At 39.7% G+C, this 21,752-nt stretch overlaps 1 protein-coding gene across 1 annotated transcript in view; it reads left to right on the forward strand.

Moving 5' to 3' along the window:
- The first annotated feature begins 282 nt into the window (after nt 1-282).
- LOC121529536 (nicotinamide riboside kinase 2-like) overlaps nt 283-21,752 on the forward strand; it is a 41,304-nt gene continuing 19,834 nt past the window's right edge. Inside the window, exons 1-2 of the mRNA XM_041817466.1 lie at nt 283-793; nt 3,288-3,317. Of these exons, the coding sequence (XP_041673400.1) occupies nt 283-793; nt 3,288-3,317 (541 nt within the window). The remainder of the gene's footprint in view (nt 794-3,287; nt 3,318-21,752) is intronic.

The following is a 21,752-nucleotide window of genomic DNA, read 5'->3' on the forward strand; positions in this document are numbered from 1 at the left end:
GAGTTTGTGATGGAGAAACATAAGCACCGCCTTCTCAGAAAAAAATTTCAAAGCAGATGTCTATTTGAGCTAATTAAAAAATGTAAACTCCAGATTTTTATCAGTTTGGTGCCAACGTCAGAATAACACCAGCACTGATGTGTTTTATCTTAATTCATTCAGATACTTCAGTGTTCAGCTGAAAAAAAGTTAAAGTGTTCACTACTTCTTTAAAGAAAAATACTGAACGACAACAACTAATAAGAGTGAACTCTTGATGACTTTCTAACGAGCTCTGAAATCATGCTGTACGTCATCGTCATCGTCATCGGCGGCGTAACCAATGGAGGGAAAACCACCCTCACCAACAGACTGATCAAAAACCTGCCCAACTGTTGTGTTGTCCATCAGGACGATTTCTTCAAGCCCCACGATCAGATTGAAGTTGGTGAAGATGGCTTTAAGCAGTACGATGTCATCAATGCTCTAGACATGGACGCCATGATGAGTACGATCTACGCATGGTTGGATAACCCAGTGAAGTTTAAGAAATCTCATGGCGTTAATAACACCCTGGACACTGAGATAGTCCCAAAGTCTGACACTAAAGACGAGGAGACTCACATCCTTATTGTTGAAGGCTTTCTGCTTTACACCTACGAACCTTTGATCGACGTGCTGAACCAACGTTACTTCATTTCCATCCCATATGAAGAATGCAAAAAGAGGAGGTGCTCTAGGAACTACATGATGCCAGATCCACCCGGCCTGTTCGATGGCCACGTCTGGCCCATGTATTTGAAACACAAGAACATCAACTATTTTCAGACTAACATTTATCATCATCTGAGCTGGACAGCTCGGTAGTTTGAGATTGGGGTTTCAAAACCCAGTCGGGCACAATGATTACTGAGCTTGGGCCCATGGTCAAGGTCCTTCATGTCCCAGATAGCCATTGCTCTGGATAGAAGTGTCTGCTCAATGACATTTAACCATCAGAAATAATGTCCCTTTCTAGTTTTTCTGTCTCCACCTTTGATTACAGCTACCTTAAACATCACTGTTGAAATACATTTAAAAAACTATAAAGCAACACTTGGTTTGCATTGTGAGCAAACAGAACAAAAGCATGGTCTGCCTCTTTAAATTCAGAGTATTAGGATAATAACAGACGAGGCCCAAGGTGACCATGCTGAAGGTGAGTCTTTGTGTCTCCGGCTGTATGTACAGGTATGTGTTGACGTGTTTCCTCCTGGCGTGCGCTCTGACCCGGGTCCTCCTCCTGTGACCCCGTGGATGATTGCTGTGATTGAGGCGTGTTTGATCCCCGCGCTGATGCTGAGCTTTTGATGGGCGCCTCTCTTTGATGCCACGATGAGATTGAATCTAAGCGCCCTCTGTGACACAGCGACACGTCGTTGACCAGATCTCACCGTCAGACTTTTACCTGAACAGGAGGTGATATTTCCTGCTTTCTTTGATCCTGACCATTGATTTTTGTTGTTTTTCTCACATTCGACACCCACTATTAAAAACCCAGAGAGGAGGATTCCTGACCAGAACACCTCAACCCAAAGAGCAGTTCTTCTATTTTGTTTTACATACATTGACGTGCCTCTTTCTTTAGATGGGATACAGATGAGTGGCTTCCAATAAAATATACTTTTTCTCCTGTAAAAAAATCTGTGAGTTTTTAAAGCATTTTTAAATCTGAAATGTTTGATGTCAATCTGAGCAAGCGAGGATTTTGATTTACAGGCAACACTGGACCACTTCACTTTTACTCTGCTTTTACGTCAGCTTCTATGAGATGGAACAACTTTCTGACTGATGACTTAAACAGAACCAAAACCTCTCAAACATTCGCCTCATAGAAATAAAAATCAGTTTTTCATGACACAGTGACAGCATATGAGGACTTTTAAATATGATTTATTGCTGCAACAACCCTTTAAAGAAACTGCGTGTGCTTTCCGGTGGAGAGAGTTAACTTTATCACGCTCAAGAACTTATCAGCCAACTGACTGACTTTACTATGAAGCCCTCGTCTAAAATCTAGTCCAGTTAAATAAGTTGTTTTATGAATTATTAATTTGAATGCAGCAGGTTTTTCACATGGAGATTGTCATTTATTTGAGAAATCATGTCGCCTTCATGTTGCACCTTTGGAAACTAAAGTAGGTGCTGAGAATTACAGTTCTTCCCCGTAAACTTGAACCATTTTCTTGCTCTAAATCTCCACATAGGTCAGCGCTCTGTTTTCCTACAGTACATTTCAGTCTCACACTCGACCCAGATCTTTCTGGAAGCTCTATAGAGCTCCATGGACGTTCAGGAGCACAGAGGGAAAAATGGCGATAGAAAAAGTGATTGTGAGATGTGGGAACGAGGAGTGTTTGGCAGGCCTCGTCTTGTTTGCTCGGTAAACCTCCGAGGCCCGTGTTTCTTCGCTGAGGGAAATGCCAGCATTGTTGGGCCGGCAGAGCCGTGGTTACGGGCCAGGCCGAGGCCCAGCCAGGCAGGTTGGGACAAACAACAAGATGAAGGTCAGCTAATATAGCAGTTAATTCCACTTCCTGGTCCCCATGACACCCAGGCAGGGTTTATTTGAAGATCCCAGACCCTGAAGTCACTCTGCACTTTGTTCAGTCCATGAGTGTTTTTAGTGCGAGCCAACACTTTCAGATATTAATGTGCTCGTTTGAGAGGGAAGGGAGGGAGGGAGAGAGACAGGAGCGAAATAAAAGCCAGTCAGTGAGGAAGAAAACTCCAGAAATACACTTACATCTACCGTTGTATGTTTATGGTTTTCAAATTCCCAAACAATAGCTAACCTTTTACAGGACAAAACACAAATTTCTACAAGAATTAATCCCCTGATACTCCATCATATTATAGATTAAACAGTAGTGTGAGACTAAAAGATTTAGATATATAAAGAAAAGAGAAATTCTTGTAAATAGAAATGCAAGAAAGTAAAATAAAAGACCCTGTGTTTTTTTCCTCTTCTTCGTCCTGCAGATTAAATTAAACTAACAAGAGCAATGTTTAATTCCCACCTATCATAGTCTGATATCAGGTAGGTTTTAAACTAGTGAAATTTACAACAAAGTTTTATGGTATTTTATCACAGCAGTTTGTTTTTAGATAATTTTGCCCCCCCCCCATTCCGATAGGACAGCTAAAGAGAAACAGGAAATATGGGGAGAGAGAGTGGGGGAAGATATGCACCAAACAGTGCTGCATTTCCATATTTTTCCACAATGCTGATGTGCTTAATGCTTATAACTGACTGACAATTCACTGATAGGTCGTTTCCAACAGTCTGGATCTGTTTGGTATGTCACGGCATGCATATTTGTTTGGAGTTGTCTGGTTCTGTACATGCCACTTTTTGGTACCCTTGTGTAGGAGTACCAAGCTAACCTATCCCTCTCAGAAAGGTGGAGCTACACATACATGATAGGGGTTTTCATTGCTGCCACTTTCAATGTGTGACATTACTGCTCAGCCCGGCTGCAGAACACAGCTGTCTGCTCTATGAGTGGTGGGTGAAAACGGGAGAACAGACTCACATCTGCTGTAATTTGGACTCAACGGAGATTCATACTGTTTCCTGGGCTGGTGACATTAAAATGTGGTCACAAATTGAAGTTTCCTTGCATTTTATGTGGACCTGATTTTAAGTGCACAAAGCAGAGTTTAAGGGCTCGTATCAGCTAGCAATGGATGTGAAACAGTGTTAGTTTCATCGACTAAAACTATGACTAAAAATGTTCGTCAACAGCCTTTTTTCCATGACAAAAACTAGACTAAGACTAACAAAATTACATCTGTGATGATTAAAATTGACAAAAACTAAGTTTAGTTTTTGTTCATCTTTAACCAATTAAAGCCTGAAAACACAAATTATAGCCAGAAAATTTTATCTTTTGGGGGGGGGGGGGGCTGAAATGATTATTTAACTTTCTACTGAAATCCAAAAACTCCCAATTTCCATAAAATTTAACATATGTATGGTTTCTGTACGTGTATTCCATCTGCTGACTGTGGCTAGCTAAGATGTAGTATTTAAAAAAACAGCACTTTTCAGCTGAAATAAAGCTCTTTACTGCTTATTCCCTACTGACTTCTGTCACTCATCCTTTCTAAAACTCAGAGAGCAAAGCTAACCGGAGCCAAATTCCTTGTTGCGTAATCATACTTGGCTGTTTAAGCTGATTCTGATTCCATCGATCAGTGGCTATAAGCACCCATTCTGATCTTCCAGTCATGTATTTTATTTTATGAAAAATGGCTGATTTAAGCCGCTGTCAGTCAATCAGGACATCTCTACCAACAGTGACAAATTCTTAGGCAAAAGAAAAGTCAAACTGGACAAACTGGGTCTTATTCCATTAAAATTCTTAATCACTGCAACTTTGAAGTCATACTTAACGAACATTTAAAAGTCAGATTACAGCTAGTGTCAGTTAAACTTTGTCTGGTGTCCCTGTTAAAGCCTGGAGGGTGAAAACAGGGTGCTACTGTGAGGCCACTGAAGGACTCTCCTTAAAGCTCAGAACCAATGAGATCCATCCACTCCAGGGTCCTCTGGATGGCAGGGTGCATGAATGGGCACTAAAAAGAGCTCGCTTATGAGCTGATTGTCTAACTGATCATTTAACTCAGACCTCCTGAATGCAGGGGGGGGTGGGTGAAAAATATAGTACCTACCATCCAAAAGCCAAGTGGCTTAGGTCTGTATGGAAATGTTAATGAGAAAAAAGAGGACTGACTCTCCTCTCCAGGCCGATATGGAGGCCTCTCTAGTGGGGCTTCTCCAGGAAGCACAAGAAGAGCCTTTGTGCTTCTGTGTAGTAAGCCAGAAATACAGCTTTTGAACCATGTGCAATGCAAGAAAGAGGCGAGTGAGAGGCAGTTTGAAGGATGGTGAATGACTGAGAGGAGAGGTGGGGGACTGGGGGACTCTGAAGTGTTAAAAGCAAAGAGAAATACATTTGGGGTGCCTGTGTGTGAACATATATGTTTTTTGATAGGGTGTTTGTGCAGTCACGCACTGGCCTAATATGAAGGACCTCTTTAAACTCTCCTTCCATCTCTAAAGGTGCTTCACTCCTTGTTTCATGGAGCCTCATTAACACGTTTCTGCTGAGGCCTGGCGGTGAATGAAGGCTGGGAGGCCATAGACGGTGTCAAAGAAAGGACAGCTGTACATGTAGAGCTGCAGTCAAAAAGGGGAAAAGTGAAAAACATGTATCAGAAGTCTACTGTGTTCTACAATTTGTCTGATGTGGCTGCTCTCACTCCCAAATCTTCAAATGCTGCGGCCTGATCAGTGGTCCAGTGTGTCCAATGATAGGCTCTTCTTTTACACCGTTTCTGCCCTCTGATATAATATTTAGTAACATCACTGAAGCTGGATGACAAAGGTTAAAGAGGGCCAAAGTATGTTTGGTGTGGTAGCAGGGAATAGATGTGTCAAAGAGGAGAGTTTGATTGCTGAGTAAAAACCCTGCTCTTTCAAACGTTCCCAAACTTCAAATGATTTTTGCTTCTTCTACCAAATGAGTAGGACAAAATATTGGCATGGCAAAATATTCTAGACCAGTGGTTCTCAACCTTTTCAGCCGGCGACCCCCAAAATAAAGGTGCCAGAGACCGTGGCAACAATTAGATAGAGATGGCAAAAAAATGTAAAAAATGTGTTAAAGCGACAAAAATGGGCGTACATAGTGGGGAAATGGAGTTAAAAAGTACCTGGAATGGCTTTAGATTGGCAAAAATAGGTGGAAATTTGGTAAAATAGTATGAAAATTTGATATAAACTGGCAAGAAAGCGTTAACTGTGAAATAAAAAACAGGCAGATATTGGTTAAACTAGCAAAAATTAGCATATCAAATGGTGGCGTGTGGTTAAAATGGGAAAAAAACAAGCATAAAAAGTTGTAAAAATGGGCTAACAGAAGCAATAATGGGTCAAAAGAGACAACATCAAGCTTAAGTGGTAAGAAAATCTGACAAGATTGTTGTAAAGTGGCAAAAGTGTAATATAAAAAACATTCTTGGATTTTTGGGGCATCTGGAGACCCCCACTCAGTGTCTCTCGACCCCCAAGGGGGTCCCAACCCCAGGGTTGAGAACCACTGTTCTAGGGGTGTGCAATGTGACTGAACTTTATCTCACATGGTTTTGCTTTTTGCAGTGATAGTATTAAAATAATACTACACGATTAAATTCAAGCACTAAAGCCCCTCTCCCTGCAAAGCAAGCCTTAGATGTCATACTAAACTTGAGTCTACATATAAGAGCACAGGAGGATGTTCTCTTTCTGTCTGTTTCATTTCTCTGAATGTTTTAGATTGTGACTGAATCTGTGGTTTTAAGTTTCTTGTTTTTCTTGCTGAGTTGTGTTAAGCTGCTACTGAAAACATCCTGTTTCCTGATATGGCTGCTTAATAATAAATCAATTGAACAACATAACAACTGGGGACTTTTGTATGAAGAATTGTTGAAAATAACCTGATTATCATTGATTTAACTAAGCTTTAGTGGGGCTACTAAAATTGTGTACAGATTTACAGTATTTACAGCCACATCTTTGACCACCATCAGAGCTACACACTGCTTCGTTTGATTATCACAGACTAAGAGGAGGTAGTTATCAGTTTAAACTCAAATTTCAGCAGTTGTTCAAGCTGCAGTAGCTTGTAACTGAATATGTTGTTTTAATTTTCATTCCTTTCCTGCTGCGTTGTGTGTAACTGCGACTGGGAACACCTAATTTCCTGATATGTCTATTTCATAATAAAAATATCTCAGCAACGTAACGACTAGGGCACGATGTTGACTTCAGGAAAACATGTAAAATTATATTTTTCCTTCTTCTCTTGAAACAACATAAACAAGCATTTAGTCAAGTGATTAAATCAGTGTTGCCTATAACAAACCAACAGTTTTAGAGAGGGCTAAGAAGAAGAATTATAGTTGGTTGAGAAAATAAACAGTATGATTGAGTCTATTTTTTAAGCTTGGAGTGGAGGTAGTAGTTTAATGTTTAAAATCAGTGTTTAAAAGTTGAAATGATTGCACATAATTGATTTTTAAATGTGATGCAAGGCTTATCAGTGTATAGAGATCTCATAAATGGTATTGCCAAGGGTCTTCCTGCTAGCTAATGCTAATAAGTCTCTGTGATCCCCTCTGGTGTTCCTCATTCTTCAAACAGCTAATCCACTTAAGTATCACAGGCCTCCCAGTGCTCTGACCAAACTCATTTGTGTAAACCTCAATAACTACACACTCCCCCGTTGTCAGGAATCACCGATTAATGCCGCTAAGACAATGTTTTAGCATTAAGTTAAATCAGTGTCTTGTTGATTTACTGTAAACATGTGTTTATCAGAAATGAATAAGGCTTTTCTTTCATACCCTGGTCTCTATGGGGCTGTTGATGGGGGCTGTGAATGGGATTAAGCTGCTCATGATGCTTCCTGTCCCACCAGGGTGGTCATTAGTAGTGTTAGCTCTAATTTAATAAAGTCTGAGTCCTGTGTCATATCTTGGTGTTGGTATTGATGTTTAGTAAATGTCAACTTTTTCTAGTCACAATCTTGTTTACAGAAACAGAATTAGGCTGAGCCCCTTAAAGACTCATTGGTTGTTTACTACAGTTCTGCTACTGGGGAAAGGGGGGCCTTGGGATGTCGAGTCATTTCCTGGGTTGTTGCCTTGTACAGCATTAGTTGTACAACAACCATCTTTCAAAAATAGGCTTAAATTGAAAGATTGCTGGCTTTAACGCCGGTCTGAGGGAAAGCAATGACTGGAGACAAAGATGATCCAGCCCTGGTCATCACACTCCATCCATGTGGCTGCTAAAGGAAAACTTCTGTGTGTGTGTCAGTATGGAAAACAGCTCCTTTTTCCACCGTAAAGAGAGGGACAGAGATGTGGTAAACCTGAAACTCCCTAATGTGATGGTCAGTAAAATACCAGGGTTATGAAATAGTACTACAACAAGCAGGTTGTGCAACACAAGACTCGCCACAGGGGCTGGTTTATGCACTGAAAAGATAACCGTTCACGGCTGTAAATCAACAGGTTGAAATTTATTCAGCGGAGGAAAACAAGCACTCCTTGTTCAATTAAACAGCTAAGCTTTCCTCGAGCTGCTGAGGGAAACACTGATCAACCGAGAACTTCTAATGACACGAACCCATTACCAGAGTGTGTCAGTGCATCTCAATGCATAAAGATCTCACAGAGGGAGGCGAGGATCTATCAGCACCTTAGCAAACAATGTCTGGATGCATCTGTTCTGCAAATTACCCACAATTAATCCTGTCATACTCTGTCAAAGCTTACACAAACATTACTGAAACAAAGAAAGAGCAGTGTGTAATGAAGATGTACTCTATCTAAAAGGGTAAAAAACACCTGCTTTGACCTCTTCAGCTGTGGAATTACACTGGATTTTTTCAGGGTATATTCAGGAATTAAGTTCTGCTTGTTTCTGGGTCCAGATCTTGTGTTTGACTTTATTGTATCTTGACTAGATGGCTAAAAAGCCAACATTTCGTATAACAACTGTCAAAGAAGCAACCACAAAGACACAAATCAAACATAAAATGCAGAAGTTGACAACAGAGAGGGAAAATGCCTACAAAACAATGAAAACTGACAACAAAGACACTCAAAAAAGACTTGAAATGGGCACAAAAATATCAAGAATTACGTTAGAGAAAGCAAAGCAATCCTACACCAAAAAAATTAAAGGTTGTTGAGAAATCTCTGTGAGTAAGGGACAAGGCTGAAGGTCAATATGGGATGCTTATGATCTTTGGGCCTTCGGTTGATCTAGAAACACTGTTGTCTTCTCTGGGCCAAAGCTCATTTGAAATGGACTGGGACAACATGGAAAACTGTTCTGTGATCAGAAGAATCATCAGTTCTAAAGCCTGCATCTCTGATGGTATGGGGTTGCATTAGTGCCTATGGCATGGGCAGCTCACACATCTGGAAAGGAACTATCAATGCTGGAAAGTAGAGAGAGCTTTTAGAGCAACATATGCTCCCATCCAGACGACGTCTCTTTCAGGGAAGGCCGTGCATTTTTCAGCAAGACAATGCTAAACTGCATACCACATCCATCACAGCAGCATGGCTTCACAATAGAAGAGTCTGGGTGATGTACTTGTCTACCTGCAGTCCAGAACTTCACCAGTAGAAACGATTTAGCATTTCAAAAATGAAAAATGGAAAAAAAGGCTGAAGACCAAGGACTGTTGAGCAGCTAGAATCCTACATCAGACAAGAATGGGACAACATTCCTCTCCTGTAACTTACAGCCATTTAAAAACTATTGTTAAAAGAAGAGAGGATGCTACACAATAGTAAACATGGCCCTGTCGATACTTTTTTGATGCGTGTTGCAGCCATCACATTTAACATGAGCTAATATTTTTCACAAAGAGGTAAAATGTCTCAGTTTCAACCTCTGATATGTTGTTTATGTTCTACTGTGACTAAAATACAGATTTTTAAGATGTGAAAATCCTTGCATTCTGTTCTTATTTACATTTTACACAGTGTTCCAGCTTTTTTGGATTTGGGGTTGTAGTTAAAATATTTTAAAAATGAATGAATGAGCTTTTATTGTCATTATACACAAGTACAAAGAAATCCTTGTGGCTTTCTCTTCGATTAAAAAAAAGAGGTAGACAAGAATAAATACAATGAAATCAAAACAGTAAAAAATATTTACATTTAAAGAAGTTAAAAAAAGATAAAAGTAGCTAAAAGCAGCACCCTTTGCATTCATGTTTTAGAGCAGCATTCATAAAATGGAGAACCTGATACACACTCTAAAGTGTTGGAAATGATGAAATAAAGTTATTGAGGCATATGAACATATTTTAATTTCTGACTCTTAGTGCAATGTCATTATTTTAGTTCTAGTGCAGAGAGGTAGGATGTAATGGAAGTCACTGCACAGGGGTAAAAACACATGCATGCAAATGTTCTATACCAGGGATGCCAAACTCAATCACAGAAGGGGCCGGATTCTGAATTAAGGTCTAACCTGAGAGCCTAACAGGGTCCACCAAGCCTTCAACGTCATTTTAGCCAGTAATACATTATGGGGAAAAAATTAGCACTGATGATAAATGATGTTAAGATTAAAAAAGGTCAAAATGATATGTTAAAAGGCTCAAAATCTGAGATAAAAGTCAAGGTTGTTAGTTCCAAAAGTCAAAACACAAAGTAAGATGTTAAAATAATGCTTTAAAAGGCAAATATATAAAAAAAGAAAGTCACAATCATGTTTTAAGGCAAAAATATGACTTAAAATTTACAATGGTGAACCTAAAAGGTCAAAATATAAGATAAAAAGTGAAATTAATACACTAAAAAGGTCAAAATTTGAAATAAAAAGTGGAAAAAATTAAATTTGAAATGCCAAAATATTAGAGTCAAAATTATAAGCTGAAAAGGTAAAAATATGAGATGAAAAAAAAATCAAAATAATAAATTGAAAAGCTCCAAATATGAGAAAAAAGTGAAAATAATGAATTGACAAAGTCAAAATATGAGATAAAAATCAAAATAATAAGTTGAAAAGGTCCTAATATGAGAAAAAAAGTGAAGAAAATGAATTGACTAAGTCAAAATATGAGATACAAAGTCAAAATATTTAAATTGAAAAAGGTCCAAATAAGATATAAAAGTCCAAATAATAGATTGAAGTCATAATTGTGCAATGCAAAATTGAAGATATGAAATGAAAACATAAATTAATTTCTTTCCCGCCTTTTTTTAAACCTTATTTTTACTTTTTTTCACATTTTTATGACTTAAGGATATTTGATATCAAGGTTCAGTTTACATTTTTATACTGGAGGAAATCTGCAGACCTCATATTAAAGGGTCAGTTACATAATGTAAATGCACCACGGGCTGGACTTGCCCCTGGGCCTTGTGTTTGATACCCCTGTTCTATACATTTGTGAAGTGACTGTTAGCTGCCACTTACTAATTTTTTGGCACTAGTTGCTGTCCTCCCTACAAACACCAGTAAATCTTTGGGACACTGCAGCTCCTTTTGCCCTCATAATTGTCACCCCACCCCTTTAAAAACAGTGTTATTCATCTTTAGTCATGTCTGTGGCCATTTGGTTTCTATTACTTGTTTGAGACTTGCAGAGTGACTATCAGATCTTTATCTTTAGGTCTGAATCTAATCTGTGCCTCAGATCCTTATCATTACATCAGATGTGTTGTCGATTCAACAGATGAGCTAATGATTCTGCTGGAGGAAGGGATGAAGTCAAAACAATGTCCAGGCCTGACATTAACAGGAACAATGCTTCTGATGGGGCGGGAAGGAGGGGAATTACTGGTATTACAGCTGAAACACAAGCTGGTAATCATTACCCACTTTGAGAAAGACGTCAGATCAGAAAGACAAAGACGTCATCAATAACAGAGGGAACTACAGGTACCAGAACGTATACGTGACTCACACTGGGTCAGACAGATCATATGGAACAGATAGATGTGTTCCCTGAATCCTTCTACCAGAATATTTCACCTTGCGTGCAGCATCATTGAGATGGAGAGTGAAACAATGTCCGTGTAGACTCAACAAATGAGATGTACATATGTGTGAGTAGTAGACGGCATTCCTAGATGTATAAAAACCAAAGGAATGTGTTGTGTGTGTCTGCATACACTGATTTCAATGTCCAACATGCGTGTGAAGCCTGACCGGCTCCTCTCTCTTCTCTCTGGGGGAGCTGTTGTGAAAGCTTGGTGGACATCTCTCTTCTCGGCATCTGGCTCTCAGAAGTGTCCGCGCACACATGGGCCCATTAGTTCCACCTCCGGGTGGACTCCCGCCTGATCCGCACTGATGTGATCTCACAGGGGCCCGGGCCAACCCTCCCAGGGGACCCATAACCACCCAGGCACCAGAACAAATAGCTCAGCGCTTACGTACACGTCTTTATGGCAGGTGATTCCTTGCCCTGTTTCCAGAGCATGCAGGCACTTCAAAGTCTCCCACTCACACTGTTGTTCTCACCCTTTGGCTCCTTCTTCTCTAACCTGCCACGTATTTGGATTCTTGGCTGAGGACAACATGAGGCGTTTACGGGGTAAGGTCAGTGAGGTGGGGGTTTGCTTTGATGCTAGAGAAAAGAACAGTGAATGAAGCAGCACACTTCTGCGATGCATCATTTTGTGATCTGAATTTGAAATATTGGCAAGCCACTGTTTTCATGTGGCAGCAATTTTCCTCTTTAGTAATGCTATTAGGGCCCAGATAGTCTTCGGTGTTGTTCAGAGTTCTAAGCTGTATGAAACCTGACAAAGCCATTTAAAAAAATAAGAAAAGTGAAAATCAAATACACTGACAAATTTGATAACCCATTAGCTACATTAAGATTACAGCTAACATTAGCATCAACCACTTCCTGGGAAGGTAACAGAGTCACACAATAAAGCTCAGCAGGGACTTCTCACTTTTTCGTACCGCTGGTTCTGATTGTAAATAAACTAAAGATGCATGATCGGGGTGGGGCCAAAGGGGTGGCACTTGGGGTGGCACATGCCAACCCTAAAATCTGTCTGTCCACCCCAAGTGCCACCCCAGCCAGATTCATAAAAGACAAATGAACGTGTAGCTTGTAAGTTAAAATGCATTCATGTTGAAGCAGTGAAAAATCTACAACCTTAACTAATGTATAATTTTTGGTTGGATAAACTATTTTTAAGGTTTTAAAATAAGTAGTCATGTCTTCATCACTCTAATCACAGAGATTTAAACCTTTACACTGGGCAGGAACTTTTTTCCTGTGATGATTTTCTAAGGGAGCAAATACTCAACGGACCACGGCCACCAAGGCAGATTTCACTCAAACCTGTTGAGGATACCAATTTTTTTCATATTAATTGCAAACAGAAAGGGTTTTAAACAATTTGATATGCATTATTAATTTATTCAACATTTTAAGTCAGTCTGAAACCAAAAATTGGGAATTTACACTTCAGGCTAAAGTGACTGAATCCAATATTTTGCTCCTTTGTGACTCTTATCTGATGTTTTTGTGGTATTTTGAGTAGTATAACTCACATGGTATCTGATATTTTCAAATCCGATTAGGCCACTTTCCTATTTTTCACTTTCATAGTAGCTGTCGTGGCAGTAGTTCTATATAGTCTATTGGAACTTTAAACATTTATAAGGCACTGTGTTTGTTCTGTTGAGAAAACAGTTATTTGCTGCTAGCTGTTGTTCCTCCCCATTGATGGCTTTGAACCCCGTGCAGCAGTATTTTCAGGGAGCCTGGAACTTGTGTGACTTTTGGGGACTTTAATGATTAAATCCACAACCCGATATTGAACGTCTTTTGATCCATTTAAATCGAATTACACTCACCTATTTCTAGGGATGTTCCGATACCATTTTTCCTTCCCGTTCCCAATACCAAGATGATACATACAACGGCGATACAACGGCCAACCTTAAGAGGAAAAACAAGTAAGAGGCAACGATTTATGGTTCAAAGTTATTTAACTTTTGAAAAACTGTGTCACTTCTGGCCGTGTATGACAGCGCTGGTCTGGAAAGTGTTTTAACGATCACATTCAGAGAAAAACTGTCACGCAGCCTTGATTCTTTGCTGCTGCAGCAAGTCCCTTGGTTCTTCTCTGCTGCGCTAAAAACATAAGCCTGTTTTCTGCAGCAAACAAGCAAACTGTATCAGATCGGTGCATAAACTCGTGTACTAGCTGATACCAATACCTGCATTTTAAGCAGTATTAGACGTAGTCCTGATACTGGTATCTGAATCAGAACAACCATTGTTCAGACCTGAAACTTCAATCACTAAAAAAGACCACTTTTAAGTTTCAGTATGAGCGAATAAACAAATTTCGGTCCTTAAAACACACTCTAAAGTGTTGGAAATGATGATGAATGAAGCAAAACCCTTCAGCCGTTGTAAGCCTACGACTCCACTAACTGATTTGTTCTTACGGCTAATAATTACAGCTGATATAGAGAGATTTTAAAGCCAAAATATGAGTTGTGAATACCAGCATTATTTCATATAGATAATTCACTTTTTCAGCTAATATTTGCCAATACTGATATCCTACCAATAATATGGTGTATCCATAAAAACCTATTCAAAATCTCAGTTGACCTTACAAAATATATTAATACTTTGATATTAAAAAGCAACATATGTATTTTGTTATAGTTTGTTTATATGTTTCATTGAGTGCATCTCAAACATTAGAATGTAAAAAATAGTTCATTTTTTTACTGTAATTTATGTAAGGGTTAATGCCCAACGAGGTGTCCAATTCTCAGGGGTTAATGGATGATGTGGAGGCCTGAACCGTCTGACATGCTCTGTGAAGTCTATTTCCATGATAACAGCAGGCTCTGCCAGTGAAAGATGCTGATGTGGCACTCTAGGATTGCTAGTGTAGTATTTTCCCCACAGAAATTGCAAATAAACACTAAAGTCCTAACCTTGGATGGCAAGACATGATGAGTAAAGATGAAATCTGCTCTGGAAAAAAGGAATGGGAATTTTACTTCTGGAACCACACTGTGGTGGAGTCAAGACAGTCAAAAGAAGTATATTTCCTCTCCTGTCCATTATACTTGATTTAGTTTGTCTTCAGCTCACTGTAGAGTCGTGTTGACTGCTCTAGGTGCTGAAAGACGGGCGAGGAGGATTCAGAGAGGGGGAAATGGATGGCAGAGGAAGAGATGGGAAAGGAATGAAAGTTATCCACCAGCTGAGGAAACACAGCGTCGGGCATTTCCAAGCTTTATGTGGTGAAAACCAGACCTGGAGCCAATGAAAATGTTTGTGTAGAAAATTTTGAAACATCCACACAGGAAATAAGACGACCGCTCTTCACTGACAGGAAACATACATCCTCTTACACACACATTACACAGGCGCAGCAAAGGACAAATTCTTCCTGACACCGTGGGGAGAACTCCGCTGTAAATGAGCTGTATTTCCACCAGAGGACTTACATGACACAATGGCAGTTAGCTGCAGAAACCTCACAGTGCACTGATTGCAAAGCCAGATAAAATTATCATGAAAGCCACCACTGTTTTCTTTTTAACATGGTTTGATTACTGAATTTTATATAGCAGCACAGTATCCTTAGATCAACACCACTTGAAAGTTAGCCATTTCATGAACTCAATAAAAGCCATTTGACACTGGATATGTGCTTCAGTGAGCTGTTGTTGGGTAAAACAGTTAGTATTCTTAGCAGTTAAATGTACACCACCTTAATTTGTTAGCTGTTAAACCCAGTGACACTGATGACTAGCACAAAAACAGCTGAAACTGGTAAGAAGCATCACTGGAAATACAGCAAAATCCAGAATACAAGTCTTGTCAAAGTTTAAGATGAAGAATATTTTGAGGGTCTCTAAGACTGAATAAAGCTATATCTATATCAGTGTGATGACTTCCATTGTGTTCATCAACGTCTGAAATGTGCATTCTGATGTAAAACTGAGTGGCACTTTTATTATCATCAAGCTACTGTCCTAGCATTTATCATTTATTTTATTTGAATTTCTTCAACCTCAGAACACCCTTATAAATGAGATTAAAAATCTTATTTATAAGAGTGTTCTGGCCAAGACAGGCAGAAGCATAAATAATAAAGACACAAACATAGAAACTAGAGGAATTACAATCACAGAAAAGAAAAATCAAATCTTGAGTCACAGAGCTGAAAGTCATCAGTCTTCAGTCTACCTTTAAAAAGACTTAAACAGACCAGCTCCTCAGGACATAATGCCTCCTGTAGCCCAATCCAGGAGTGAACCTGAAGCTCCTTTTACCCATATCAAGATGGACTCTGGGAACAGACAGTAAAAATACATTTAGTGTACCTTTACACGTGTCCCATCCAGAGTATAATTTGTTAAATATAAGGAATATAAAACTGTTGACGAATTAACTTGAGCTCACATAGAGTTTTTATAGTTGTCTAAGCACTGGAGAGTGCTTATTATCACATCACACACTGATGGCAGAGGATGCTATATAAAGTTGCCTTATGCATTAACTAATCCCAGTCATACACATTCAGATCCGATTTTTTAATATTGAATATCTACCGATACCGAGTCTCAATCCAATACTCATAATTACCTAGATTAGAGTTTCAATGGTTTTTGTTTGCAAAAATAACTGAAGTAAACTGAATAACAACTAGATATGTATTTCAAACGTATTCCATTTAACTCAGCACAGCCAACATCGTAGTAAACCCATAAAATCACAATTCTGCTCAGAATTGTGCTCTATATATAATACCATTTGTCAAAAAATAAAGTGACATTTTCACTTAGTGCAGTGTTTGAATTAAAGCAGACAGTCAAAAATCCACCTTAAACTGGTCAAAACAGCTGACAGACCTGAGCAGCCAAAAAAGTGAACTCAAATAACCTCAGTTCAACTTCGAGGAAGTGAAGCAGAGTCAATAGTCAAAATAACAATTTGTTTACGTCCTGTCGTAAATTGTGCTCCGTCTAACAACAGCTGATGTAAATGATCGGCTGGGCTGATCGGATCAAATTGCCGATCACCGATCAATTTAAAATGCTTACATCGGCTCCGATCCGGTACATACGATCGGGATCGGGACAGCCCTGGTTTCTGTCATTCTCCTATTTAATAAGAAAAAAGTTAAAAAATAAAGAAGGTAGGATTTTTGGTGGACTATTCTAAAAAAGGGCACCTAAATGATTACATGATATGTCATGCATAACATCTTTGCTGCAAAAAAAAAAAAAAAAAAACCTTAAAACTGGTATTTTGACACAAATTTCAGGTCAAAGAAATATTCCACCTTTTGCAATTTGAAAATTACAGCAGGTCAGATTGAGAATTAATCTTATTTTCGATTAACTGCCCAGCCCTAGTGTAAAGGACTAATGATAACAAATAAAAATGTGCAATATGACATCAAGGAATGCAGCGGAGGCATTACTGAGGTATGGCAGCACATATCTCCAGCTGGAGGCAACAAACAAACTAGAAACTTCTAAAGAAAGTCGATAGAAGGCCTGCTAGCAATGCTAACTAGCTTCATGTTGTTTCAGGGATTTTTTCATGACTTTAGGCTAAATAAAATACTAAACTGTGTTTAACGGGATGTGAATTATTAAGCCTATGAGTAATACCAGTTTTTATAGCTGCTATTCAATTTAAACACAGTGAAATGATAACAACATGCCAAATGCACACAGCTGTGCACCATTATTACAACAGTTAAGCTTCCCTCAGAGTGGCATCACAATGAAATGATTTATGAGTTAAAAAGGTTAAATATAATCACCAATAATCCATTTCTTCTTACTCACTTCTTCTCTCCAAGTCTTTATATTTAGTCAATCAGTCATGCCTGCCAGTTTTGAAAGCTGAGAAAAAGCACGTCATTCTATCTGTTGGGCTAACTAACAAATCAGATCCAAATATCCTGAGGCATGAATGGGAGTAGAAAGAGGCATTACTTCTAATGGAATTAGAGAAACATGTCACAGAGAAGCATGCGGTTGGTATATAAACTCTTTTTTTTCTTTTGTCTCAATCAGGTTGAAAGCCTTGTAAGGCCTTTACTGGACACCGAACGAGGGAAAATGTGTCTCAGCGTAGAAACCACAGCCGATTCCGGACTGTTGAACCTTCACATATAATGGAGGTGAAACAAACAGAAACTGTGGACCTGGAGATGACATCACCACCCAAAGCTGTGCTGCCAGACGCTCAGTGTAGGGAATATCTTTTTTCTAACACTTGGCAAGGGATGCATGTACACTCCAATTGCCTTTTATTGCTATTTACCTCTTTGCCAAGCTTTGTTGAAAGCACATAGTTCCACAAGATGAATGTGAAACTGAAAAAAAAGAGCCTACAGCACAGATTCTACCACCACCCAGCCATCCGTCAAGTTTCAGCCCTTTATTTTATTTATGTGCTTTACAGTCCCAGAACCACCGACGGCTAGTGTTGATTCTTCTCACCTATAAAGGATTCCTGCTTTTAGTTTCATGTCTCATTGAGCAGCTGGAGAAGTGCGGCAGCATCATAACAGATAGCTCAGGTGGTCTGACCCGCCGCAGAACAGCACTCAGCCACCCCACACTTTTTCTAAATATGTACACAAGTGCACAGGAGAGCGCCAGTGCGCCCAGAGGAGGCTGTGCTGCTGCTGGCTGCTACACCCGCAGATCATAAATCCACCATTGGACATGTAGGCCGAGCAGGAGCGTTTGGACACAGTGGGTCAGGTGATTTATGGATCAGTGTAACCTCTGGAGTTTAAAAATAACAAGCTCAAAATCTCGCCTGGGATGGAATACCTGGACTGATACTGATACTGTAAAACCACTTTAAAGACATTTTATCCACTCGTCAGGAAAGCGAGAGTTAGAAATCTCTAAGAATTATGTGATGGAAAGGTGGATTTATTATAAAAGCTTTAATTTTTATATAAAATGGTGGCGGTGTAACGCAGGGAGCGTATGGCGTCTTTTAGCAGCTGAAAACAGAGTTTAATGAGAGGTCGTTAATAGAAATATTATTGGAGCGCACCGTTAACAGCCTCTTTCCACACAGCTCAGGCCAAAACCATTTCCTTCAGACTGCTTTGTTCACGCTGTTTAGATCGAACATCACTCACTCCCTGCAAACCCCCCCAGCCTCCAAAGACCCCCACCAGCTCCCCGCTCCACAAACCAGCACCTGCAAGACAGGAGAAAGAGCCAGTAACTCACACTGTGGCAGATCCCCAGTCAGGCTTCTCTGCACATGGAGGATTTACTCTGATGACAGAATCCGCCACTTCCCTACTGGGCCTCTTGTTTAATGGAGTGCAAAGTTCCCTTTAATATTTCTACAGGTGTCAGGGACAGCGATACTGTAGCACTGAGGTCTTCCTTCAATGGATATCTGTGTTTAATTTACTGTAAAAGCTCCTTCTTAAGTGGGGAGGGATACAAAATATAGAGTGAATGAGAATTATAAGAGCGTAACATTTTAATGGTGCTATTGTTGAAGTCAGGGCAGACCATTTGACTTACTGAATGAGTTTACGTGGACTTTAGCAAACATGGTGGCAGCATCAAGAGACACGTTTAGATGGGACACCGTGTCCCAGCAGTCTCATATGTATATCTTGTTCCCAGGTTCCATGCAGCTTTCACATCTGGAACATTCCCTCTTTGTCCAGTTTGTTTGGACACACGACAATCAAACTTTATTTCAAACAAATCAAGCAACCTGAGAACATAATCCACCAAACAACCACAACAGGCTGACTTATCAAACTCTATTAGGAGTATCAGCATAAGCAGTAGCAATATTAATGCAGCTACCAGGCGATTTCAGTAACAACCTATGATAAAAAATAGGAATAATAACAATAATTTGAAATCCAATAAGGTCTTTGCACAGCTTTAGGTCCTTGGACACTAATTAGCATAAAATTAGCAGGCTAACATTACTCATTGCCTCTTCAGCTCAGCGTCACCTGACCTGACAACATGAACTGATTTTGTTATTGGTAGCAGATGTGCATTCCTCTTGTGGCTGAGGCTCATGGTGCATATATTATCTATGGAATGACTGGAGCTGTCTTTTCTGAGCCTACAGAGCATTGCAACCTTGTAGAGATCCACGTAACCTTTTTTTTATTTTTCCAGCTTGGATTAAACACTATGAGACACCAGAGACGCATTTGACCTACAAATATACTGAATATAAGCAAATTCTAGACTGTTTTGAGTAAACTGTACTGGAAAAGTTCGGTGTACCGTTCAACACAAGAGCTTCAACATCTACCATGCTGGTCTCTACTTTTGCATCCTGCAGTCAGAGGTTCTCTGCTGACACTACCAACAGGTGTTACAGTTAAAAGAGTGGCCATGTTAATCAGTGGCCTTAAAGCATTTCTCTGTGATGCTATAGTTACTACAGACGGAAACACCAAGAGTACTCACAAACATGTTCTTGTTCATATATTCATTATGATATCAAAACCAGAACATCGGATATGTCTTTAATAAAAACTTAACAGAGAAGAACACCATTTAACATCAATCAGCATGATCACAATTTAGACCATGACACCAGCACAGTTTGAAAGCCCCGCTCTCGTTCATGCACTGACTTTGTCAACCTCTATATTTCTGTGATTGGTGTAAAAACTTTTGATAAATATACCCATCTAGCCAAATGTTAATTAGGCATTTGACCTTGCTGCTCAAGAGTCAACCATGACAAATTTTGTGGATAGGTAAACTGGCAAAACTGTGTCTTCAGTGCAAAGTGCCACAAGCAGATTACACGTGGGATTTGTTTATATAGTATTGTTTAGGAGTGTTAGAAAATATCGATACACTAAAATATTGCAATATTTCGCGGCACGATAATCTATCAATATTTCAAAATGCAGTATCAATATTTTGTTAATTGATAATTAACTTTGTTGGTACGGTAGTTTTCTTGGTGTAATTTCACCCCTGACCACTGGCTGGCAGCATGCATTTGACTCCTCCCCCTTTCCAGTGGTTCCTGGAAATAAAATTGTGTCAAAAATGTCAACAAAACTCTTTCAAAACAAGCTTTATTTTGCCTCTCATCTTTGATTTGTGGCCTGTTTTGCATTTTTTGGAGGTTTAAACTGGGATATTTTCCATTGGATAACCCTGATGGTCAAAAACAATCAGAAATTTGGGTCGCAGTTTTTGCATTGGGATGCTGATGATGGTCCCGAGGTTTAGACAATAAGATCACGCGAGCCTTCCGGTCTGAGCGAGCCGGTCGCTCATGCCCAGCAGCAGAGTGGCTTCTGCTGCATTCATAGTGGATATGTGGACTTATTTTGGCTTCTAAAACATAAAATACCTTACAAACTTAGACAGGAGTCAAGTCAAGTGCAAAATATGCCATACTTAAGACTCGGTTATGCTCTCCACGCGGACGGCTGCACGGACAAAAGCTGATGCGGAAACGCCTGGTGCATTTATACCTAGTGCCGGCTTCCTCTTCGCTGATAAACTGATACTCTCCCAAAAGCTCGGGGCAGTGTCTTCATGAATCACATCTGTAGAGTGTTTAATGCAAGTCATAGAGGAAGATTTGTTGTTTACATCATGGAGAACCACGAAGAGGAGCTGCTGTGTTTACTGTTGTTGTTACAGCGTAAAAGAGAGAGGGGATGGTCAATACGACCACTCCACTAAGAGAGGAAGGACGAGGGGGAGTACACTATTCTTGTACGGCCAATGCAAGAGATAGATGAGGAAGTACATGACAGTCTCTGTAATCTTTCAAAGAAGAATCATACAGGTGTTTATATTTTCGGACTTTCTCAAAATCGGCCATTCTGATGTCTGTCGCGTCTGTAGAAATTTCAGGGATTTGCACGGCCAGACAAAAATTGGCCGCACTGGACCCCCGCGAAGGGGCGTGTCTTAATATTTGACGTCACATTCGACGCGTGGACACTCCTGAGCTTGCGGATACATCAAGCATTAAACAGGCTTGACTCAGTCAACATGACTAATCTAGGAGCATTACAGCTAACAACTGACATGAAACCAGCCTGAAGCTGCTGCTTGTCTCTACCCATGCAACCATAAATATACAGTTAATACTTGCTTTTATTTGTAAGGACCGGCACCGTCTTAGTGTCATTAAGAATGAAGGATT

The sequence above is a fragment of the Cheilinus undulatus genome, linkage group 21 (assembly GCF_018320785.1).
Source record: "Cheilinus undulatus linkage group 21, ASM1832078v1, whole genome shotgun sequence".
Taxonomy (NCBI): domain Eukaryota; kingdom Metazoa; phylum Chordata; class Actinopteri; order Labriformes; family Labridae; genus Cheilinus; species Cheilinus undulatus.